The sequence below is a fragment of the Salvelinus sp. IW2-2015 genome, linkage group LG27 (assembly GCF_002910315.2).
Source record: "Salvelinus sp. IW2-2015 linkage group LG27, ASM291031v2, whole genome shotgun sequence".
Classification (NCBI taxonomy): Eukaryota; Metazoa; Chordata; class Actinopteri; order Salmoniformes; family Salmonidae; genus Salvelinus; species Salvelinus sp. IW2-2015.
The window spans coordinates 32,937,166-32,962,588 of NC_036867.1; the positions used below are offsets into that span (position 1 = coordinate 32,937,166).

Consider the following 25,423-nt stretch of genomic DNA (forward strand, 5'->3'; position numbering starts at 1 on the left):
AGCAAGGAGTCATGAGTGCATTTAGGTGCGTGTTCTTCACAGTAGACAAACACAGGCTCATTCTGTTCAGAACAACCCAGGGTATAAAGCCATGTCATCTTGTAACTGTACATCAAACATCCGGATCATGAACGTTGACACTGTATTTGACATGAGTTTTATGATTTGAAATGTGAAGTGCACCATTGGACGGGTGTTTGGCTTGCTCGTATGACGTCAAAGCGGTATTTATTATAATCTTCGACGTCTCGTCTTTGAAATGACGAGATACAGCATTTCCATCACTCAGACAGCAAAACATTAGCAAAAGTTGCCCAATTAGCGGAAAAGATGGGGGCAAATTCTTCATGGGGTGCACAAGTTCAGAATGTCTGTCAGTCAAAACCCATACAATGCTGTGAAATCGCTGAGATCTGACGTCATTGATAGTACGTTACTGTACAACCAATGTGTTCCAATTCAGACACTTATTAATGCCCAAATCTGCCATTTTCAACCCGTATACAGGTACAAGTATATGAACTTACATGAGCTGCATCTGAAGTTGTACGTGTTCACATTCCCATCAATGTAAACAAGCCCCTTTCTGATTCGAAACGGCGTGCAACTTTTCATGACGCGGCCGGGAAATGGGTCGATTATGATGTTGTTCAAATGGGCTTGGTTCCTTTGTGGTGGTACACCACTCCAAGACACCCCACAGGGTGGCAGTGTAGGCCTGAGAACCTGTTTCTCATCTGGCGTTGGTACAGCATTACTATCAGTAGATGGCCGTCATCGCGTCTAACTGTGCATGTGCAGGCCGTCAAATAAAAGGCGCTCCTTCGATATGAAGTTGTCTTTGTCGAAAATGAAAACGTGTTAGTTTGTCACTTTCACGAAGGTTGGAGTTGTAACATGTTCAACTATGTAAGACATTGGTTATAATCGAGGTAACCAAGTGGTCCCGTGTGGCTCAGTTGGTAGAGCATGGCGCTTGCAACGCCAGGGTTGTGGGTTCATTCCCCACGGGGGGACCAGGATGAATATGTATGAACTTTCCAATTTGTAAGTCGCTCTGGATAAGAGCGTCTGCTAAATGACTTAAATGTAAATGTAACAAAAGTAACAACTAAGGTAGAATTCTTCACTTCTCTCATTGACTTCTTCAAACCCAAAACTCCGGCCTGGTCTGTTTGGTCTGTTTCGCAAGCGTTCCCGGAAGTCTCGCGATGTTGTGCCTCTGGGTTAAGAAACTCTGTGATACCATGTCAGGTTTTGGTTCCAAAATATCTGGATCGCGTTCACTGTTCACTGGAGGGAGACAGAGGTACACTAGTAAGTTATACCATCTTTTGGGTGTTTTCACGAAACCCACAATGCACTACTTGTATGTATTTTCTTACTGTATGTGTAATTAATATACAATTATACAATACAATTACAGCTAATCTCCCTCTCTTTATGAGGGTGAGGAGTTTCATAATAATCCCAGGCCAGATTTAGCTGATGCCTGAATGATAGTAGACATGGACACTAAGTGGTGTGGCGCTTCTACAGACACCCAGCCAGGGAGCCACTGGTGCATGTCAGGACAATAATTACCCCCAGGATTAGAGAGGTCTGGATGGGGGACAGGTGTTAGGCAATACCTGAATGTGACACTGGGGTACCTGTGACACCATGACAGCAATGGGACAATATAGATCCTTTGAATGTGACATATGTGACTTGTGACATGTGTCTCCTCAGATCACGAGGGTCCGTAAGGAGAGGGCGAGTATTGGCTACCACTGGAGTGACGTTGGTTCGTTTTACAGCATTCATGTAAAAGTACCGGCTGGCAAAGCTCATGACATCTGAGGGTGTGAACCGGGGACAGGAACAGAAGAGGAGAGAGAAGAGAGAGAGAGAGAGAGAGAGAGAGAGAGAGAGAGAGAGAGAGAGAGAGAGAGAGAGAGAGAGAAGAGAGAGAGAGAGAGAGAAGAGAGAGAGAGAGAGGAGAGAGAGAGAGAGAGAGAGAGAGAGAGAGAGAGAGAGAGAGAGAGAGAGAGAGAGAGAGAGAGAGAGAGAGAGAGAAGAGAGAGAGAGAGAGAGAGAGAGAGAGAGAGAGAGAGAGAGAGAGAGAGAGAGAGAGAAGAGAGAGAGAGAGAGAGAGAGAGAGAGAGAGAGAGAGAGAGAGAGAGAGAGAGAGAGCGCAAGAAAGAGAGGCGTATTTTGCTATATTCATTTGACAGCTGTTTACCATGCTGGATCAACAAGCCAGACATCACCCTCCTCCTCCTCCTCTGTCATAGCCTGACTGCCCCTCCTCCACTTATTCCTCGCCCTTCCTCCTCCTCCCAAAGTTGAGTGTGAGGGGAAGGAGGGAGGGTCTGCGCCTGGCGCCTGTACAGTACTTAGCAGAGTGAGAGAGGGAGGGGAAGTGCAGTGCCTCCTAGACTCTCCAGGCTAAAGAGAGCCTAAGGGCAACAGGGCAGCCTAAGGGGCAAAAGGACTGCTTAGGGGKAACAGAGGAGCCCTGTTTGGCATGGCTCTGTTTCTGGATGGCTCCCAGGCCGTGGGAACCGCGGGGGCCTATTACTGCTTGATCCGGAGGAGGTTCAAGAGGAGGCGCAAGAAACGCTCCGAGCGCAAAGGTACTCCTCTCCAGGATAGCTCGGAGGGATAGGCATTGTGTGTGTGGAGGGGAGTGCTCGTGTGGGCTTGTGTGTGTATCTGTAGGTCTGTTTCTTTTTATGTGACTGTACGTAACGTTGATGTATTGGTTGATTGACTAATGCAAGGATTGCTCTTGTGTGCTTGTGTATTTGGTATTTACAGAGTTGTGAGCGTTATTACTGCGTATGTTGTGTCTGAGAATGATGCAGGCAGTTTTCAGATACTGGAAATATGTCATTGAGTTTGTGATGATTATATGGTGGGGAATTCAGGCATAGAAATGTACAATGTTGTGGTTGAGTGCCTTAAATGCATGTTCAAAGTTTTTGAGGCAAACCTGTATTTGTAGTAGAATAGTATTACTTTATTTTCCACAGAAACATCTATTTGTATTGTCGTATTTGTGTTAGAAGGATCTAGAACTGTGTTTATATCACATATAATCTTGCTTACTTGGACTATTCTAGTAGGAGCTGCAGTCATGCTAGGGTGGCAGAACGGCCAGGACCGGKCCTGCCTCAGGCCACACATCTGTTGTCATTTTCTCTATGGATCTAGTTTTTRCCCTTTAAACAGCGCTATAGTTGTCGTACATTTAACTCTGAASCGTACTGTCAGTGCCACTCAGACTTCACACACTATAGACAGTACGCGTTATGTATTCTGTCATTTTCTATGACAGGATACAGGTTCAGTTCCACGCCCGTTGGTTTGGGTGATGGCAATAGGCAGATATATTCACTTTCAAATTAACTTTCTGCAACGATGGGGGAGCCGGTAGTCTATTGCAAGACGAGCAGATAGGAGTTTCAATTCAGAGAGGTGTCCATGCGGGAAGTATAAACCCTCCTTCCACTCCTGGGCTTTAATCTCTGGAGCGTGGGTACAGCATGGCGATAGGCAGTTTTGTCTCTTTGCGTACTCTAACGTGTCCCCGTCATACACAGTCTTTGAGATCCAAAGCTCTACTAATAGAAAGGGGAATCTYAAAGGAGATTAGGAATGTGATGGTTTAATTTAAAAAAAATGATCTGATGTGTAGATTTATAAAAAACACACAAATCAAATAATATTCCTGAAGTGGATGAACTCTTGTGCACTTGTTTCTTCGGTTGTTCACCTTATATAGAGTCTGGAAGGTATAGAGAGAAATAGTAATAGCGTCTCTCCGCCATGCCTCGTTGGTCAAAGCCTATGGGGAAATGAATGTTTTTGGGGAGGGGGGTTTTGGGGATAAATGCTAAAAATWAGGTCTATGGTAAACACAGGCTGAGGATATCTTATATGTTTTGTTCTTTCAGATAATCTTCACCAGCTAATGTCACTTTTAGTGATTTTTTAAAGCATTTATGTCATTTTTAAAAAGCGTATTAGATCTAAGGCCGTGTTGACCTCAGACCTTATTTTTGGCGTTTATGCCAAAACCCCATTCTTTCTCCATTCATTTTCCCCATAGGAATGGCTGAACGAACCAGAGGTAACTCGTTTCCGTTTTTTAGGAAAGGGAAAGGGGGATACCTAGTCAGTTGTACAACTGAATGCCTTCGACTGAAATGTGTCTTCCGCATTTAAACCCAACCCCTCTGAATCAGAGAGGTGCGGGGGGCTGCCATAATCGACATCCACGTCTTCGGAGCCCGGTGGAACAGTGGGTTAACTGCCTTGCTCAGGGCTACAAGCTGYKGAGCGCTATAGACAATGTCTAACTTTATAAGAAACTAGAGGAATCTAGTTTTCCCCCAGTCTTCCAATGATTTCTTGAAGTGCTTGGTCTGATTCCTCAGAGCGACATAATAATCTATCTGTTGATGCATTATGAGGAAGGCCGCCAGTAGGGATTATTGCATTGTTGCTATAATAGTCTGTCAAGAGGTAAACAATGAGTTGCCACCTTGGCAGATTAATCATATGAATTAATTAAAGGGAAGTTCAGCAGAACCTTTTAATTATTAGACARGTTTAATATTCTGGCATAAAGCAGCCTCCCGTGACTGAATGAGTAAATCAAATCTATTGTAGTGGAACATTTAGTGAGTATATTTGGGACTGAAGATATTGTTGTCTCTCAGAGCATTATCTGTAATGTGCTGTGCTGCCTGCTGAAGTCATTTTTGTAATATTCTCACTTCGTTGGGTTTAGACATGATTGTCAATGGCTGCTAATATTTCAGTGGCTTAATAACTCTGAAGCTTACTCAGCACAACCCTCACATAATATTTGAATGCAGATTCCCTGTCATCTTGAAACACTCACAAGGCAACGCAGCAATTACTTTTGTCTCATTCTGCCCCATGTATAAAATACATAAATGTWGCTCTAACCCATTGTAAAAACAAGGTAAATAGTTAAAACAATATTACAAAGAATTTCCCCACTGTTTACACCCTGCACACTGGGTGTGCACGCCTTGCGTACCGTAATTTCCGCTGTACCTTCATGCTAACTGGTGTGCTGCGAGGTGAGGTGARGTGTGAGTTTAATCTACTGGGGAGGAGAGTGAATTCCAGACAAGGTCAGCGGATGGACAGCGCACACGGCTCCTCTGTGAGACGTACCTGGCTGCCCCGTGACGCTAAAGGAATGCGTCTGTCTAGTCTGCCTGAGCCGTACGTCACGAATCTCCGTCAGTCTGTCTGTCAGACATAGCAGTATCCTCTTCTCTGATAGGTGGGYGTTGATAGTGATACTTGATTAAGTGGCTCTGCTGTATCCAGATAATCCTGGTCTCCAGTGAACCCTAAYATAGCTGCGTTCCGTTCTAGGTTGTTCTAGGCATATGATTTAATGAACCTAGGTTGTGGTGTAGCTTTGGCTTTGGTACCACCGCCACTATAATCAGTGGTAGCTGGAGAAGTGGGTATAATCCAATTTTGCACACAAAAAAATAAATTGTCCCACCCAGCGAAGGAAACAGTGGCATGCACTAAATGACCTAAATTGTTCAATCCCATATTGGTCTCTAACAGTCAGGCCAACCCAAGCTGTACTGTGCAAGTAGGCTAATAGTAGGTCTGCTATTGAAATAGATAAATGAGGCTGTCAACTGAGTCCGAAATACACAGGTTTCACACTTTGTCAATAGAAAAACAACATCATCGGATGTTCAAAGTCCACAACGATGCTTAAACCACATCAGGAGACCACCTTTGAGGTCTGGGAAAAATCTATGACGTTTCGATTTTTTTTGTGTAGTTACCCTTTAATTGAAGTGTGCAGGTACCTTGCACTGTTTGGTTAGCAGAAACACTGTTGCACATGAGATGGAGTTTGCAAAACAAATGGCCACTGGATTAATGCAAATAATCATGATATCATTCTGCAAGGTAGACGTAGGCTACTTTGTAGTTAACATTTAATTGAGAAGGATTTTGGGAAAGCATTTTCYTCTACCAGAAGACGGTTAGGCCTATCATTAGCGTCYCTATTTTTGCCTGTTCTTTAATTGTTTGTAACCTGGACGTTTTACTTCATATTATTTTATAAAGACATCTTACCTTGCGTCAAAGTTGCCTATAGCGTAAATCCCACCATAGAAATGWGGAAGCAATTATTTTATAAAGACTTCCTCATTTGCATTCTCCTGTTCTATTGGTTCTATTCTTTCAACTTTCTTCCAGTGTCTAGAAGGCATTATCCTCGTCATATTAGTTGTTGCATCTTTAGATCTCCCCTCTTTCTACATTTTGAATGGATATTTCTGTCTATGGAACCACTTGCATTTTAGAGCATGTGTTTTCTGCTAATTGTATTTTAGAACATTTGTGCTTAGCCTACTGCCGTGTGCACATTGCTGCGCTGAAAATGTGAAGAAATAATAGTTTACCAACATTTTAAGCTAAACATTCTGATCTGATCTATCAGCCTTTTTAATTGATATGGCACATACCTCCACTACACTACCATGATACGCATCATGGGGCTTAAGAAGTGAGTATACGCAATGCCCACTGAAAAAGAAATGGGTATACACCGTATACCTGCGTATAACCTCCACTACACCACTAACTATAATGTTACATGCAGCTGACCCTCTCAAATAGGGGCCACCTCCCCATCCTCCACCTCACCCCTCTCCTGGGTAGTCGGCCTGTCTGTCAACATTACCTCCAGACCTGGTTAATCCAGGAGCCGTGAGGTGTGAAATTCAACATCTTACCCTTCCCTTCTCTCCATTCCCTCCCTTCTCTCCCAGAGATAGAGGAGCACCTAGCCCGGCCTTGATGGCAGCGGCAGCAGGGGAAGACAGCGATAGTCATCTGTTGTGAGCTATGGGGGTAGTGGTGCGGAGAGAATGGCTGGGGATGGGAAGAGAGCGGCAGAGCTAGGCAGAGCTAGGAACCTGGAATCTCTCATCTGTCGTATACCTACCTGCTGAGCACATGACAAAATGGTGTGCCTCCTCAATGTACAGTGTGGGAGAGAGTACACAATCACCTGCCTGAGTCTAGGAAGGTAGCTGGCTACATGTGACACAGTTGGACCGTCACATACAGGGCATTTACACAGTAGCAATTTTCAGCACTGAAGGCCAGGGACCACAGGGCAACCTGTGATGGCGTTAAATGGATTTGATCCAACTGCCAGTCAGCCAGCTGGATAGGAAGGACGAGGGGCTGCTTCGGTGGGTTGCATCAAGGTTTCAGGACTCGGGGCAGCTAGAAGAATTGAACAGGAATATTGGCTTCCAGTCTGACCTGGTATTCCCAGAAAGATCAAATAATATCAACTTGTGATTATGATTGTGTGTTCTGCCTTTGTCGTCATCAGACCTGCAGACCAGAGGCTGAGAGATATAAGCCTAAGGTTAACCCTTGTTTACCCTTGAGCATGACAGTGACAGACCCCTCTGCTCTGCTGAGCCCTTAGAGTGAAGGTGAGAGGTGATGGCATAGTGTGTGTTTGTGTGTGTTTGTGCCTGCGTGTGTGAGTTAAGAGAGAGAGGTGACTGAATACTGCGTATGAATGCCAGGCTGTCATCAGCATAGATCTGGAGGCTTCTCTCCCATTGGAGAAGACCCACAGGGGGGGGCTGACCCCACCGACCCTAGCCCGCTGCTGTGCAGCAATGGGAGCACTGATCTATATTAGCTAAGGCTACCATTTACAATAAAATGGACAGGACTCACCCTTACTAAGAAGGTTGGGGGGGGAAATCTAAAATGTATTCCAGGTGACTACCTCATGAAGCTGGTTGAGAGAATGCCAAGAGTGTACAAAGCTGTCATCAAGGCATAGGGTGGCTACTTTGAAGAATCTAAAATATAACATATATTTTGTTTTGTTTAGCACTTTTTTTGTTACTACATGATTCCATATGTGTTATTTCATAGTTTTGATGTCTTAGTCAAAAATAAAGAAAAACCCTTGAATGAGTAGGTGTGTCCAAAATTTTGACTGGTACTGTATATCAGACAGATTGATATATACTGTAATGCTTTTTGATTTATTGCAGTTCAGTTTCAGCCCATTTCAGGGTTTAAATAGGTATGCTTTCTTAATTTTAGATTTTCATGTGATTTCGCCCTAAATGTCACATTTCCATCGACTACTGCAAAATGATGTTTTCCCCTTGGAACTTTCAGTTTAATAGCCACAACATGTGTAACTGACAAACTGAAAAAGGTCAACCAATAAGGTTGATTTACCCGATTGCATTATAAGGTCAACAATTGTGTGATTTTAATAACATGTCATTGTTACATCTTCAATTAGCTCCCTCAGTTTGTACACTATTGCTGATGAAGAAAAGAAAAGGAAAAGCTATGAACTAGCCTACAGCTCAGTTCCTTCTCGATCTGGTAGTTGATTGTGATTCATTTTATAGCCAATGAGGTACTACATACAGTAGGAACTCTGATGATTTGGTTGGAGGTTTGGTCTTCTAATTTAAAACATCTTATGTTTGGATTGTCTCTCTCAACCTGTTATAGGAAGACAAATAAAAAGTGGTGAGGTACAGACAGCTCCCGAGTGGCGCAGCGGTCTAAGGCACTGCATCTCTGGTGCTAGAGGTGTCACTACAGACCCTGGTTCGATTCCAGGCTGTATCACAACCGGCCGTGATTGGGAGTCCAATAGGCCGGCGCAGAATTGGCCCAGCATTGTCCTGGTTAGGGTTTGGCCGGTGTAAGCCGTCATTGTAAATAAGAATTTGTTCTTAACGGACTTGCCTAGTTAAATAAAGGTTACATTTTTTTTTTTTAAACAGAGTCTGTCTGTTCCTTTCAGCTCTCACTTGCCTCCGTCTCCCTTCCACCATCTCATCTCATCACCTCACCATGGCACATCGATAAGTCACGCCTGTGGCTTGACGGTGCCTGGTCGAGGGTCCTATCCAGCGTGTCTAAAATGATATTTCACGGGGAGAAAATGGAGGGTGTGAGAGAGAAATATATGCTCCCGCTGCCGGCAATGTTCAAGGAAGCTTTTTGTGCCGGCACCGACACCTTATTTCTCCCCAGTCCGCCCAAACCCAGTGGATCGATCCATCTGCATTAGACCACCGAGGGGTGGCTCTGACAGTTGGTTTCAGAATTCCCCTCCAGCTGTGTTACTATTCCACTTTTAGAACAAAAACTTTCCCCAACTTTCCATTCATCAGTGTCTCCTCATGCGTTGTCTGGTTAGCTCTGACACCTCTGGCTGGTGTCTTCCTCACAGCGTCTCCCGTCATCATCATCATGAGTTTCGCATTGTTTTCCTCTCTGATGGGATTTGAGTCGGTGGTTTATTGAGGGTATTACCAGCTTTTGACAAGGGCTGATGATGGTTGACTGCTGATTGAGACCAGGGTAACAGGTGGTTAAATACATATTGTGGTGAACTTCATGTTAGTATATCATAACATTACATTTCATATTTCCACATTTTCGCTCCCCCAAAAAATGCTAATGATTCTTTTTCATCACCAGAAAGCATGGAATGGGTTTATCTTATCAGGGGACAATACCTCCGATTTGATGGAATATCATTTTATATTTCCATAATAATAATATTCTTATTTTCTCTTATTTTCATAGGTGTTATCAGCAAAGCAATGACAGAAGGTATGTTGCTCATATTGTCTAGTTCTATGCTACTTCAACACACTTTAATATGGTCCTGCCATTTCACAGCATGCGTGTGTGCGCTCACGTGCCAGCCTGCTTGTGTGTACAGTACACTATGAGTACATAACACGATTTGTAAGATATGTTCCGCCTGTGTATCTGTGTGCTGTGGTGCATGAATGTCTATGTATGTCTGAGACAGGAGTGTATTATTTGAAGGTGAACAACATCGGCAGACATGGTAACTAGGTGTTGGTCTCCGTGGTCCAGGCTGTGTGAGATACTGTCTGTTTCTCCATCGGATGTGGCTTCTCATGTATCAGACACACAGCTCCAGACTCTCCTGGGTTTCCTATTAAACGCATGTTTACACCACACAGACAGCATATGCTGCTATAGATACGGTACTGTAGAACCACATATTTGATGGTGGATCAGCAATGTAAATATGGCTGTAGCAATCCTTTATGGCTTTGACATGTTGGTCTTTAGGATGAAATAGTGTGCTCGCATTGATTTGCTAATATCGCGGTTTGATGTTCATAGCCCTAAGATTCCCAACATTGATAACTTGGGGATAGTGACTGTGAATAGCAATAAGCTCAAATATGTTGATGCTACATATCCTTGTAAACATACAGTTGAGGTCGGAAGTTTACATACACTTAGGTTGGAGTCATTAAAACTCGTTTTTCAACCACTCCACAAATGTATTGTTAACAAAGTGTAGTTTTGGCAAGTCGGTTAGGACATCTGCTTTGTACATGACACAAGTAATTTTTCCAACAATTGTTTACAGACAAATTATTTCACTTACAATTCACTGTTTCACAATTCCAGTGGGTCAGAAGTTTACATGCACTAAGTTGACTGTGCCTTTAAGCAGCTTGGAAAATTCCAGAAAATGATGTCATGGCTTTAGAAGCTTCTGATAGGCTAATTGACATCATTTGAGTCAATTGGAGGTGTACATGTTGATGTATTTCAAGGCCTACCTTCAAACTCAGTGCCTCTTTGCTTGACATCATTTGAAAATCAGAATAAATCAGCCAAGACCTCAGACATTTTTTTTTAGACCTCCACAAGTCTGGTTCATCCTTGGGAGCATTTTCCAAACACCTGAAGGTACCACGTTCATCTGTACAAACAATAGTATTCAAGTATAAACACCATGGGCCCACGCAGCCGTCATACCGCTCAGGAAGGAGACGCGCTCTGTCTCCTAGAGATGAACGTACTTTGATGCGAAAAGTGCAAATCAATCCCAGAACAACAGCAAAGGACCTTGTGAAGATGCTGGAGGAAACAGGTATAAAAGTATCTATATCCACAGGAAAATGAGTCCAATATCGACATAACCTGAAAGGCCGCTCAGCAAGGAAGAAGCCACTGCTCCAAAACCGCCATAAAAAAGCATCATGTTGTGGGGGTGCTTTGCTGCAGGAGGGACTGGTGCACTTCACAAAATAGATGGCATCATGAGGGAGGAAAATTATGTGGATAAATTGAAGCAACATCTCAAGACATCAGTCAGGAAGTTAAAGCTTGGTCGCAAATGGGTCTTCCAAATGGACAATGACCCCAAGCATACTTCCAAAGTTGTGGCAAAATGGCTTAAGGACAGCAAAGTCAAGATATTGGAGTGGCCATCACAAAGCCCTGAAAATTTGTGGGCGGAACTGAAAAAGCGTGTGCAAGCAAGGAGGTCTACAAACCTGACTCAGTTACACCAGCTCTGTCAGGAGGAATGGGACAAAATTCACCCAATTTATTGTGGGAAGCTTGTGGAAGGCTACCCAAAATCTTTTACCCAAATTAAACTATTTAAAGGCAATGCTACCAAATACAAATTGAGTTTATGTAAACTTCTGACCCACTGGGAATGTGATGAAAGAAATAAAAGCTGAAATAAATCATTCTGTCTACTATTATTCTGACATTTCACATTCTTAAAATAAAGTGGTGATCCTAACTGACCTAAGACAGGGATTTTTTACTTGGATTAAATGTCAGGAATTGTGATAAACTGAGTTTAAATGTATTTGGCTAAGGTGTATGTAAACTTCCGACTTCAACTGTATGCTAGCTAAAGTTCTTACAAGAAAACTTCAATCATGTTTTTCATGTGAAACCTTTTAACATGAATGGCTAACAGAGGCTATACAGGCTGTGGATACAATCCAGTGTTGATATCTGTGAGCTTTGACAGTGAACAGAATGCCACTCCAAATCCTTGAAGTCTGTCTCCCTACTTCCCTTTTCTTCAAATGTGTGTACACAAACTCCCTCACAGATAGCTACATTTGTTGACATTTTCTCATTCCGCCCCAGCTAATTTCTGTCGCCCATTATCTTGGTGAGCGAATGACAACCTAAGCCTTGGTCTCCGTCAATCCAGCACACACAAAGCAAGCAGCCAGCATTTCCAGCGAGGCGCCAGGGCTCGGTGGTCTGATAACATTGTCAGTGCTAATGTTCGGGAGGACGGAGTTGAGTGGCGGCGGGGGTACAAGGCCACTTCTTGTCACGCGGAGAGACGAGATTACACTGTTCAGGCTGAGAGAGAGAGGCTGGTTTGGTTAACACAAAAGCCAGCTCTGGTCTTCGTACAACCAAAGCAGCTTAACAACAAGGCTTTCTTGTTTCTACTTGGTTCACTTATGTGATTTACTTACTATGATGTGCACCATTCACTGTTGTGTGCATAATTCTTGTGTGTCGTCCTACTAAGACTGTCTAAAACCAGGCTCATAGAAAACCCCCTGGGAAAGCTGACTGCCATAAAGAATAAAGGAGTCATATGGTTAACAAAAGCACTCTGTATGTAGCACTGTGCAATACCATATGTGTCAAAGAAAGGAAGGTAAAGACCCTCTTCTCATCCCTGTCCACCAGCTCCTAGCACTTAGAGCAGCATACATATCCTCCTGATTTCCCTTCCTGGAATGTGCATTGACCACCCTGCTGATTCTGGTTGTTGTTGTTCCCCTACATGGAATATTAGCTCAGCTATGGCCCCTAGCAGTCTACAGCTATGTATGTGGCCTTGGAGAAATATAGCAATGGGCACATTACCACCCCATATGCTTATTGCTATGGTTCTGGCCAATTCAGTGGCCTGCTGTGCTGAGAGCTGTGTAGCACTAGCGCTGTCCATGGTGCTGACTGCTGACAAAGAGCTACTATATTCCTAATGAAACCTATTCTGGAGGCTATGGCCGCCATGGCCGCTGCCCTTTCTTTAATACCCATCTGGCTCCCTGCGCCTGGCCAATATGACTCTGACACATGTTGAGCCAACAGCCACGCAGTTGCCTCCAGCACCATGTTAGTGGAATAGGACGTGGTGCAGCTGGGTGGCTGTATGGGGTCTGGATGGATGATACCATTATAGCAAGGTTGGATATCACTAGCTACAGACACCTTGGTTCAGTGAGAGCTCATTTTGGCACTGACACATGCTTCATCACTCAGAAAAACTGATCTGTTCATGCAGGGCCATGGCAATATGAACCATCATAGACCTGGTGCTTCATTCAGCATTTGTCCACTTGAAAGTGAGAGCAAACCAAACAAAGATGGCATTTATACAAAGTAATGAGTAAGACTGTAACTTAACCCAGACCTCCATTAATCTTCAGTGATGCAAATATGACACTTCCTCTCCCTTGACCTCTGACCCCTGTCATGGAAATGCCAGCGATTACCCACAAGGCCACTCTCCAGTAAGTGGCCGTCCAGTCACCACCCCCCACAGCCAGGAAAGCAAGGTCCCTAATCCTTAGCTAAGAGTGTCACAGTAAAAACCATCCTGTCAACGTTTGTTTCAGCCCAGAAAGCAGCGATGATAATTATCTGGTAATTCATTCATTCATACATTTCCTTCTTGGTGGATGACATGTAGAGTGGCAGTTTGGTGATTAACCTAACGTGAATAACAGCACCGTCGCGTCCCTTATCGTACTGGAAGGCAAGCGCTGGCAGCTTAAGGCGGCGGGGGGGGGGGAGTGATGGCCCTCTGACAGGCAGGCAGGAAGGGGTAGGCGAAAGGGGTATAGGAAGAAATGTGAGCGATGTCATTTAATAGCTTAGACTCACTTCCCTTCATTGACTACAGCTCAGCGTTCAACACCATAGTACCCTCAAAGATCATCACTAAGCTAAGGATCCTGGCACTAAACACCTCCCTCTGCAACTGGATCCTGGACTTCCTGACGGGCCGCCCCCAGGTAGTGAGGGTAGGTAGCAACACATCTGCCACGCTGATCCTCAACACTGGATCCCCTCAGGGGTGCGTGCTCAGTCCCCTCCTGTACTCCCTGTTCACCCACGACTGCGTGGCCAGGCACGACTCCAACACCATCATTAAGTTTGCAGACGACACAACAGTGGTAGGCCTGATCAACGACGAGACAGCCTATAGGGAGGAGGTCAGAGACTTGGCCGGGTGGTGCCAGAATAACAACCTATCCCTCAGCGTATGATGATTGTGGACTACAGGAAAAGGAGGACCGAGCACGCCCCCATTTCTCATCGACGCGGCTGTAGTGGAGCAGGTTGAGAGCTTCAAGTTCCTTGGTGTCCACATCACCAACAAACTAGAATGGTCCAAGCACACCAAGACAGTCGTGAAGAGGGCACGACAAAGCCGATTCTCCCTCAGGAAACTAAAACGTTTTGGCATGGATCCTCAGATCCTCAAAAGGTTCTACAGCTGCAACATCGAGAGCATCCTGACTGGTTGCATCACTGCCTGGTACGGAAACTGCTCGGCCTCCGACCGCGAGGCACTACAGAGGGTAGTGCGTGCGGCCCAGTACATCACTGGGGCTAAGCTTCCTGCCATCCAGGACCTCTACACCAGGCTGTGTCAGAGGAAGGCTCTAAAAATTGTCAAAGACCCCAGCTAACCCAGTCATAGACTGTTCTCTCTACTACCGCATGGCAAGCGGTACCGGAGCGCCAAGTCTAGGACCAAAAGGCTTCTCAACAGTTTTTACCCCCAAGCCATAAGACTCCCGGACAGGTAATCAAATGGCTACCCGGACTATTTGCATTGTGTGTCCCCCCCCCCAACCCCTCTTTTACACTGCTGGTACTCTCTGTTTATCATATATGCATAGTCACTTTAACCATACCTACATGTACATACTACCTCAATTAGCCTGACTAACCGGTGCCTTTATATAGCCTCGCTACTGTTGTAGCCTCACTACTGTATATAGCCTCGCTACTGTTATTTTTCACTGTCTTTTTACTGTTGTTTTTTATTTCTTTACTTATTTATTGTTCACCTAACACCTATTTTTAACTTAAAAATTGCACTGTTGGTTAGTAAGCATTTCACTGTAAGGTCTACTACACCTGTTGTATTTGGCGCACGTGACAAATCAACTTTGATTTGATTTGACTCAATAAGGTGGCAGTTGCAGAAGCGCTGTCTTAAATGAATGGTTTATATTATCTACTATTATCTACTCTGCTTTCAGACGACAACAACAACCGTGCCGTTTGCTCCCAAATAGTATTTTCTTTTCTCATTGTCATTGAATGAGAAAAGTTGTAAAAAAGCAAAAACTTTTCAGTTGGACATTTTTTTTATGTGTTCTATATCTAGTTGTGTCTTCTTGAAAGTGTCATTACGGAAGTGATACGGAGTCTGTATTCCTCAATCACTCCGTCTGTAGTGGCTGGCCTGATTGGATAGATTCAGCAGGCTGCTTTTCTGTGGGAATGCTTATCAAATGCAACCGCTTCAAGGCAACGGCACCAAAGAAATTATTCTGCGGCAATCACAGATCACCTCCGTTCAATTCCCTCCATTTTCTCTCAGCTGGCAGGAGGACTTTGCATTTTGGTTGCTTTCGAGAGAGGCGACACCAATTATACTGTCCCGGTCTATGTGAAGTATTTACATCAAAATATTATTGTTTCTATTTGAAACCCTCAGTCATTTATTCCCCCCCCCCAAAAAAAAAATCAGGCGTGTCGAGATTACTCCAGTAGTGTTTTGAAATGGTATGTTTGAGCAATAGGTGCTGCTGTGGTCCTAGTTGGATATATCCACTCTCTGAAACTCTGAAAATGTGCATTTGAAAAAATCTGCTTCTTTTCGGGCCTATTTGCAATTGTCCTTTAAGGGTCTCTCCCCTCTCTTCTGAAGAAGAGCTGTGTGGACAACACTGAGAGTTTCTGTAACCCGCCAATGCAATTGGTTTTCCCCCTCAGTGTTCCTATGAAGTTACTGCATCTCATTCTGTTGGCTACTCTTCCCTCCTACAGAAGTGCTATGTTGTTATCGCCACACCACAGACCACGGGGGGACAGAATACAAATCTAACACCCTATTTAATCCCACAGGGAGGAATGGAGAGAACAGACGACTATTTTTCCACATTTCTTGTCTTTGGTCAAGATAGATTGTGGAGATGAGTATTGGGAAAACGACAGTATGCCCGATACAATACAGCTTGTATTGACTGATGTATAAACTGTAGATTCAATCACTATTTAATTATATGATTTCCTCAGCAAACGAATATATGCAACAGCTTCCTTAATGCTCTGTGACCGTAGGGTTGATTGGCTGGAGAAATGCCCTGTGTAAAATGTAACAGTAGAGTTAGATTAGCTTAAGGCTGTTTCTCTGTTTTACAATTATTATATTGATTTACTCTCTCTCTCCTTTCTCCTCTTCTCCTCCCTCTCTCCCTGACTTTTCGCTCCGTCTGTTTGTGGGTTGATATAGTATCTGAGATTAACACCATGAGCGGTGGTTTCCTCCCGATGGCAAGGGTATATCGCTCGGCCTGTTGCTTCCTACAGTTGCTATCACTGTCATGCACATTTGTTCTGGTTACACTATTTTCAGATATCCGCTACTCCATTCCATCAGTGGGTTTCAATCTTATACGCTGTCGCGTTGATACTGTATTTTTAACATGGACATTTTTTCATGGCTATCTGGGGAAATGTAATTGAGGTATTATATTTCCGGAGGACTTCCTGTGTATTCTCAAATTAACAACATAGGTACTGTATAGTGTGTGAACTTGCAGAATTTTCCAGAAGAGCTAGTTCAGGGGTTGCCAAACTTTTTTGTCCCACGACCCCATTTTCATATCAAAAAGTGTTTGCGACCCCACCAAGTTATGTAATCAACAGCTAAAGTTAACTTTTTTTGGGGGGGGGGGGGGGGGGGGGGGGGGGGGGGGGGGGGGGGGGGGGGGGGCTGGCTATGACAGTTCATTACAAATCAGTCTGATAGTACTTTTGACAATATTTAAATCTGAAGGAAGTGACTGAAATGCATCAGAAAGATCATCAGGCCATACTTTTGTATGATCTTCTGTGTAGAAAAGAACACATCTTTCTTTTCCCCGCTGTCTGATTTAGTGTCTGGTCCTGTCCATTCTGAGTCCTGTACGGCTTGTAGAGGGAAACAGAAGACAACTAAGTGTTCCTGAGAGTCTTATCTTTCAGCGATGGCGTCATAGTATTTTCTAGCTTAAACGGTTTAAAAGATAGAGCCACATTTGTCGGAAGGAAACAGGAACTTCTCTGTTGATTACGACTGCATCTAGCGGCTCTATGAACCAAGCGCAATTGAATTGAATTGATTTTATTTCAGTATGGGAAACGCTGAGCTAGTTGAAACCAAGGGATAATGGGACAGATATTAAAGTCACTAAAGACTGCCCAGACCTATATGGTCAGTCGGCATGGACAGGATTAGTCCAGATGCTGAATATGTACAGTACCAGTCAAAAGTTTGGACACACCTACTCATTCATTTGTGGAGTTTCTTTCCTTCTTAATGTGTTTGAGCCAATCGGTTGTGTGACAAGGCAGGGGTGGTATACAGAAGATAGCCCTATTTGGTAAAAGACCAAGAACAGCTCAAAGAAGCAAATAGAAACGACGGTCCATCATTACTTTAAGACATGAAGGTCAGTCAATGCGAAAAATTTCAAGAACTTTGAACGTTTCTTCAAGTGCAGTCGCAAAAAAACATCAAGCGCTACGATGAAACTGGCTCTCATGAGGACCACCACAGGAATGGAAGACCCAGAGTTATCTCTGCTGCAGAGGATAAGTTCATTAGAGTTACCAGCCTTGGAAATTGCAGCCCAAATAAATGCTTCACAGAGTTCAAGTAACAGACACATTTCAACATCAACTGTTCAGAGGAGACTGCGTGATTCAGGCCTTCATGATCGAATTGCTGCAAAGAAACCACTACTAAAGGACACCAATAAGAAGAAGAGACTTGCTTGGGCCAAGAAACATGAGCAATGAACATTAGACAGGTGAAAATCTGTCCATTGGTCTGATGAGTCCAACTTTGAGATTTTTGGTTCCAACCGCCGTGTCTTTGTGAGACGCAGAGTAGGTGAATGGATGATCTCTACATGTGTGGTTCCCACCGTGAAGCATGGAGGAGGAGGTGTGATGGTGTGAGGGTGCTTTGCTGGTGACACTGTTAGGGATTTATTTAGAATTCAAGGCACACTTAACCAGCATGGCTACCACAGCATTCTGCAGCGATACGCTATCCCGTCTGGTTTGCGCTTAGTGGGACTATCATTTGTTTTTCAACAGGACAATGACCCAAAACACACCTGCAGGCTGTGTAAGGGCTATTTAACCAAGGAGAGTTATGGAGTGCTGCATCAAATGACCTGGCCTCCACTATCACCCGACTTCAACCCAATTGAGATGGTTTGGGATGAGTTGGACCGCAGAGTGAAGGAAAAGCAGCCAACAAGTGCTCAGCATATGTGGGAACAACTTCAAGACTGCTGGAAAAGCATTCCTCATGAAGCTGGTTGAGAGAATGCCAAGAGAGTGGAAAGCTGTCATCAAGGCACAGGGTGGCTACTTTGAAGAATCTAAAATCTAAAATATGTTTAACACTTTTTMTGGTTACTACATGATTCCATATGTGTTATTTCATAGTTTTGACATTATTCTACAATGTAGAAAATAGTAAAAATAAATAAAAACCCTTTTAACTGGTACTATATGTATAATATATACTCTAAGATTATCCTAGCGTCATACCCAAGAAGCGTCATACCCAAGAAGACTCAAGGCTCTAATCGCTGCCAAAGCTGCTTCAATAAAGTACTGAGTAAAGGGTCTGAATACTTATGTTAATGTGATACTTCAGTTTTTATTTGTAATACATTTGCAAAAAAAATCTAAACCTGTTTTTGCTATGTCATTGTGGGGTATTGTGTGTAGATTGATGAGAGAGAGAGAAAAAAATCTATCCATTTTAGAATAAGTCCGGAACGTAACAAAATGTGGAACAAAAAGTCAATTGGTCTGAATACTTTCCGAATGCGCTGTATAGCAGGATATGTCTTGATTCTTTTCTGATGGGTGTATATGTGTGTGTGTGTGTGTGTNAAGCTTGTAGCATCATACCCAAGAAGACTCGAGGCTGTAATCGCTGCCAAAGCTGCTTCAACAAAGTACTGAGTAAAGGGTCTGAATACTTATGTTAATGTGATATTTCAGTTTTAATTTTCAATACATTTGCAAAAAATTCGAAAAACCTGTTTTTGCTATGTCATTATGGGGTATTGTGTGTAGGTTGATGAGAGAAAAAAAACGAATTCAATCCATTTTAGAATAAGTCTGMAACGTAACAAAATGTGGAACAAAAAGTAAATTGGTCTGAATACTTTCCGAATGCGCTGTAAAGCAGGATACCTCAAGATTCCTTTCTGATGTCTGTCTGTCTGTCTGTCTGTCTGTCTGTCTGTCTGTCTGTCTGTCTGTCTGTCTGTCTGTCTGTCTGTCCTACAGGTCGAGCTGGTGTGAAGCAGCCCCGTAACCAGCCGAGGTTCTTCACCATGGAGGGAGATGAAGAAGAGAGCATGAGTGAGTCGCCCCCCCCACCACCATTTCACCACTCCGGTCCCTCCACTTGCTGTTATGCTTGTGAAGTGCTTACACACACTAATAGTCGAATATCCCTAGTTGTGCAAAACTATTTACTCGGTTATATGTTTTCAAGTTGGATACTGTTACCAATAACACCACATTATTGGAAGGAATCCAGGGAGGAGAATTGTAGGCCTATTAAATCTCCTCTTCCTGACTTGTTTGTGTAGGATTGACCTTGAGAACGTGCCATCAGACTGGGTTTCCTGGCTCAGGAGGGTAGGATCAGAGTTTAAATCTCACATTCAGGGGGGGATGAGGGGATATCTCCTGCGTTATTTCAGACCATTTTAAGAGACGGATTTGAAGCTTGACCCCCTGCTCCTCTTCTCAAAGCTCCTAAAACCCCACGGAGTACCTCCTCTAGGTTCTGGGAGCAGTTATAGTTCAGCCTTAAACTGCCTGCAACAAGCCTGGGAGGGTTATTGAGGAAAGGATGCTCTTTCTATAGTCAAAATACAGGGTTTGGCAACAACATTTTCCCCCCCCAATCCCAATGAGGCTTTCGCATGTTGTAAAGTACAGAGAGAGAGAGAGAGAGGGGCTGTATGTATCTATGCCCACAGTATGGAGCAGATGTTGAATTCAGTGCTTTGGCTGGCAGTGCTTTTTCCCCAGGAACATCATGCAGATCCCATTACACACTTGACAGTTATGATGTTAGGACATGTTATGTGTTAGGACAACCCTAATCCTCCCGCTTCCCTGTTACACCAAGCCCAACCCAGACGGGAGCTCACTTGGATTACTGTGTTGGTCAGGGACGTCCTCACTGCAGGGAGGGGTTGTTGGCGGGCAGACGTTGCCAAGGTTACTCAAGGGCTTTCTGGTGGATGTGTTTGTGTGTATGTGTGTCTGGGTCAGAACTGAGCATGGTTGGCGACGGACAGTGTTGTCATGGCGTGGTCAATCACAACGCTCTGTTGTTCAATAATCTCTCTTTCCCAACAGGGTTGTAATCACTACTCCCCTCCTGTTGCACAGCTGCATTGTGTTTTTTACATCGTTTATATTTTCTCTTGCATGCTTGTTTTTTACTTTACCACAACCACCAGCCTAGTCAGAAAATAAAATCTGATATATATATACTCTGTAAACTTTGTTTCAGAAAATTATGATATACAGCTTGGTCCAGAGCTAAGTAAAATGAAAATAAAGTTATTATTTGAATACATTTTTGACTGCAGTGGTGCATGAAAATCCCAGAAAACACTTGTTTGTTTGTCTCTAGCACCTCCATTTTGGGAGGTGGCGATATCCTTATTTTGTCCCTCTTCTTTCCAAGCCCCTTGTCGCTACCTTCTTCTCTCCTCCTGCATTTTGTACAAGGATGTATTTAATCCCTGAGCACCGAAAGGAGTAACCTATCGAGCTTTTGCTGGAGGATGTTATAAATGAAAATTTACACCAAGTTCCATCAGCTTTATAATCAGGACGTGGCGATATGTGTTCCCTCAACCACAGCTACACCTAATTTATTGATACCATGATTAATACAAGCCTTACAGTTAAATTGGTCATGCAGTCCTTCACAGGACATTTCTAGAAGTTTTGAGCCCGTTCTTCAATAACACAGATGGATAGATTCACCCTGAAATGTTTAGACATTTTGGTGGGGTTACTTTTGTATTTACACTGTGTCTTTGGTAGTGCTTATTCTGAAAAATACAGAAATAAACTATGAAGATTTTCCTCAGAAATCTGTCCTTTCATCAAGTTTCTTTCAGGCCCCCCTTTGATTGTATTGAAGGTTCATGTTGATACTAATATTACTGTGTATTTAACATACACTGTTTTCTGTAATGACTACTTATGACTCTTTGAAAATCTAACATACAAAGGAACACAGATCACTTGTCCAGTTACAAAGAGAGATAAAGGAATCTATAAATTTTACATTTACAAGATCCTGCAACGAAGGCGTTGTAAGTTACTCTTTCTGGGCACCGCAGGTTCCAGCAGCACCGACGTTAAGGAAAACCGCAATCTGGACAACGTGGTCTCCTCCTCCAAGGAGGGGTTGGGGGGTGAGGGGGCAGCTCACCTCCCTAATGGGGGCAGTGCAGGTTGTGGAGGGGGCAGGAAGCGTCCCTTAGAAGAGGGTAATAACGGGCATCACAATAACAAGTACAGGCCCAAGAAGCGTAAGAAAATGCCCGGGCCCATTCTGCCCAAAAATGCCCTGATGCAGCTGAATGAGATCAAGCCTGGYCTGCAGTACAAGCTGRTGTCWCAGACCGGTCCGGTCCACGCGCCCGTGTTRGTCATGACTGTCGAGGTCAATGGGCAGCTGTTCGAGGGCTCCGGCCCCACCAAGAAGAAGGCTAAGCTCAACTCGGCTGAGAAGGCTCTGCGGTCGTTCGTTCAGTTCCCCAACGCCTCCGAGGCGCACATGGCAATGGGTCGGACGCTAACYGTCAACACAGACTTTACCTCCGACCAGGCRGACTTCCCGGACATGTTGTTTAATGGGTTTGAYACCCCMGCCCCTKCGGAGGAGTCRTTCTACCTGGGCTCTAACGGTACCAATGGCTCCTTCAGCWCCCTGGGACTAGTAGAGTACCCCCTGCTAGCGAACTCAGGTACTACCGGCCTGAGTCAGTCCTCGTTAGGCCTACCACCCACCRCCTCCYTCCCAGCCTTRGTCTCCCCCGCTATTGCCAAGAACCCTGTCATGATCCTCAACGAACTACGACCKGGGCTAAAGTACGACTTTGTGTCAGAGAGTGGAGAGAGCCACGCCAAGAACTTTGCCATGTCCGTGGTGGTGGACACACAGACGTTCCAAGGCTCAGGGCGCAATAAGAAGTTGGCCAAGGCCCGGGCGGCGCAGGCTGCTCTCTCTGCCCTCTTTAACATGCAACTGGACCAGACACCGTCCAGACAGCCCATACCCAGAGAGGGCCTGCAACTGCACCTGCCACAGGTAAGAACTACTACTGCCGACACCACGTTCAATAGGAGACTGTTGGATGACATGCTTGTTTCATTTGGTTATTTGAAAAGTTTTACTTTGAATGTATGGCACAGAATAATAGCACATAGTAAACTCATAACGCAGGACAAACTCCCTCCCCCCATCAAAAATCATGTGGAGCAGTAGAACAATTGTAGTAGTATGCAGAGACTCTTCTTAACTCTATCTGGGTGGTTTAACCCCATGAAAAAAAAAATTTTTATTTTATTTTTTTTCACCTTTATTTAACCAGGTAGGCTAGTTGAGAACAAGTTCTCATTTGCAACTGCGACCTGGCCAAGATAAAGCATAGCAGTGTGAACAGACAACACAGAGGTTTCCTATGGAGTTAAAGCATAAACAAGTCAATAAAACATGGTAGAAAAAGAGAATCTATATACAATGTGTGCAAAAGGCATGAGGTAGGCAATAAATCGAATAATTACAATTTAGCAGATTAACACTGGAGTGATAAATCATCAGATGATCATGTGCAAGAAGAGATACTGGTGTGCAAAAGAGCAGAAAAGTAAATAAATAAAAGCAGTATGGGGGTGAGGTAGGTAAATTGGGTGGGTAGTTTACAGATGGACTATGTACAGCTGCAGCGATCGGTTAGCTGCTCGGATAGCAGATTTTTAAAGTTGTTGAGGGAGATAAAAGTCTCCAACTTCAGAGATTTTTGCAATTCGTTCCAGTCGCAGCAGCAGAGAACCAAATGAGGTTTTAGCTTTAGGGATGATCAGTGAGATACACCTGCTGGAGCGCGTGCTGCGCTGCCATATATTAGAGACGCAATGGTCAGATATGTCCGTTTGGTTCATCCTGCATTGCAGGCAGTATTCAGTGTTCACTTCCTATGAACTATTCTCAGTTTAATTGACTTAATGGTTTAACCAGCTCATTATAAGCCTCTGACAGGGCTTAATTGAAAAGGAGACGAGGCTTTGAGAGACAGTGGTGCATTACAGCCTTGAACGTTCCACGTTGCATTGTGTACACTCAAATCTATTTACACGTCCCTTAATCCCGTACCCCTAATCCCTCCTGCCTGAGATAACGACTGACGAGGCAAGGTAAATTAAACTGTAATCTTAATTAACATCAGCTCCTGAATGCTATTCAAACATACCTATTGATTAGACAAGCTGCCTGCTCCGTTGGCCTGTTTTCGAGCAGATCAGTCAATGAAGCGGATGGATGATTTGCGTTGCGGCGTTTAAGCTCCCTGGTGTCTTGTCTGTCACTCATCCCTATCTAAACCCTTTTATCTGCAGTTGGTATGTCTGATCCCTGAAGAAGTAGGCACCGCTAATCTATTATACTGCACTAGCCTGTCTTCTGTTCTGCTACCTGAGCTTCAGTTTGAGAAAGCAGTGTCTCTTTGGGGTACCCTGGGTTGTCATTGCCTCTGTGGTTTCTAATGTACACATTCATGTAGATTTTCCATTGATCATAGATGTTTCATCAGAGCTATATGATAAGCCCAGAAGGGAATCGTCATAACGTTTGAACTTCCCCAGGAACGTTCTATTCTGTCTGGGTTTAGTCTCTGGTTTTAAGGCCTGGGTTTTTCGTCTGATGTTATGATGCAGAACCTCGGTATCTCATGCTCTGCTCMGTGTTTATTTCAGGTTCTAGCTGACGCTGTGTCCGGTCTGGTAGTTGACAAGTTCAGTGAGCTGACGGATAACTTCACATCCCCTCACGCGCGACGGAAAGTCCTAGCAGGCATTGTCATGACAACAGGTACTGTTAGAATAACTTTCTTTTTTTTACTTCAACCTGATTGTTCATCTCTGACTCTGTCAAATCGAGAGCCCCGCTGGTTCTGAATGGATCACAACGGGGGGTTTCATTAGACACTAATCACAAAAGATGTTTGTGTAATTTACATTGTAAATTAGGTATCAATTCACATTTCCTAGCTGATTTTATCACTGCATCATGAAACAAGAGGAACAAATGATATACTGTATTCAGTAGACTATGTCGTTTTATATACCATTTTTGTCTCACAATCCACACATCCCACCCAGGCACCGATGTCAAGGAGGCACAAGTGATCTGTGTTTCCACGGGGACCAAGTGTATAAACGGCGAGTACATGAGCGACCGCGGCCTGGCTTTGAACGACTGCCATGCTGAGATCATTGCTCGTCGTTCCCTCCTTAGGTACCTGTACGCACAGCTGGAGCACTTCCTCAGGTAAGTCACTGTAACCACGGAGACTGGGTTAGTAGAAACTGACTGGTCAACAAAAAAATGACATTTTACCGGAAGAAACAAATGCCAATGTAGAGAAACGGTTACCCTTTTCTTACCARGCGTCTCTGTCTGTCTGTCTGTCCGTCCGTCCGTCTGCCATAGTAACATCAGAGAGGAGCAGCAGAAGTCGATATTCACGAGGTGTGAGAACAAGCAGGGCTTCCGTCTGAAGGACAACGTGCAGTTCCACCTGTACATCAGCACGTCGCCCTGCGGAGACGCACGCATCTTCTCACCCCACGAGGCTGCCTTTGAGGGTGAGACTTCTCCCTAGGTGGCTCTTCTTCTTCATTTTAAAAATGCTTCTTCTTATTTCCTTTCCATTTCATCCACAGATCAGGGAGACAGGCACCCTAACAGGAAGGCTCGTGGTCAGCTGAGGACCAAGATAGAGTCTGGGGAGGGGACCATCCCTGTGAAAGTCAGTAACACCATCCAGACCTGGGACGGGGTACTGCAGGGAGAGAGGCTGCTCACCATGTCCTGCAGTGACAAGATCGCCAGGTCTGTCTCTCTCTTTGACACCACTCCTTGTTACTATGTTTACAGTTTAGC

At 44.2% G+C, this 25,423-nt stretch overlaps 1 protein-coding gene across 2 annotated transcripts in view; it reads left to right on the top strand.

Moving 5' to 3' along the window:
* The first annotated feature begins 2,266 nt into the window (after nt 1-2,266).
* The window catches only part of LOC111953306 (double-stranded RNA-specific editase 1), a 30,098-nt gene continuing 6,941 nt past the window's right edge, over nt 2,267-25,423 (top strand). Inside the window, exons 1-8 of one of the 2 annotated variants that reach the window (XM_023972500.2) lie at nt 2,267-2,618; nt 9,661-9,687; nt 19,507-19,581; nt 21,597-22,570; nt 24,235-24,349; nt 24,640-24,808; nt 24,971-25,125; nt 25,204-25,372. In XM_023972500.2, the coding sequence (XP_023828268.1) occupies nt 2,510-2,618; nt 9,661-9,687; nt 19,507-19,581; nt 21,597-22,570; nt 24,235-24,349; nt 24,640-24,808; nt 24,971-25,125; nt 25,204-25,372 (1,793 nt within the window). In that variant the 5' untranslated portion in view covers nt 2,267-2,509. The remainder of the gene's footprint in view (nt 2,619-9,660; nt 9,688-19,506; nt 19,582-21,596; nt 22,571-24,234; nt 24,350-24,639; nt 24,809-24,970; nt 25,126-25,203; nt 25,373-25,423) is intronic. The other variant, XM_070435482.1, reaches the window with a different exon arrangement.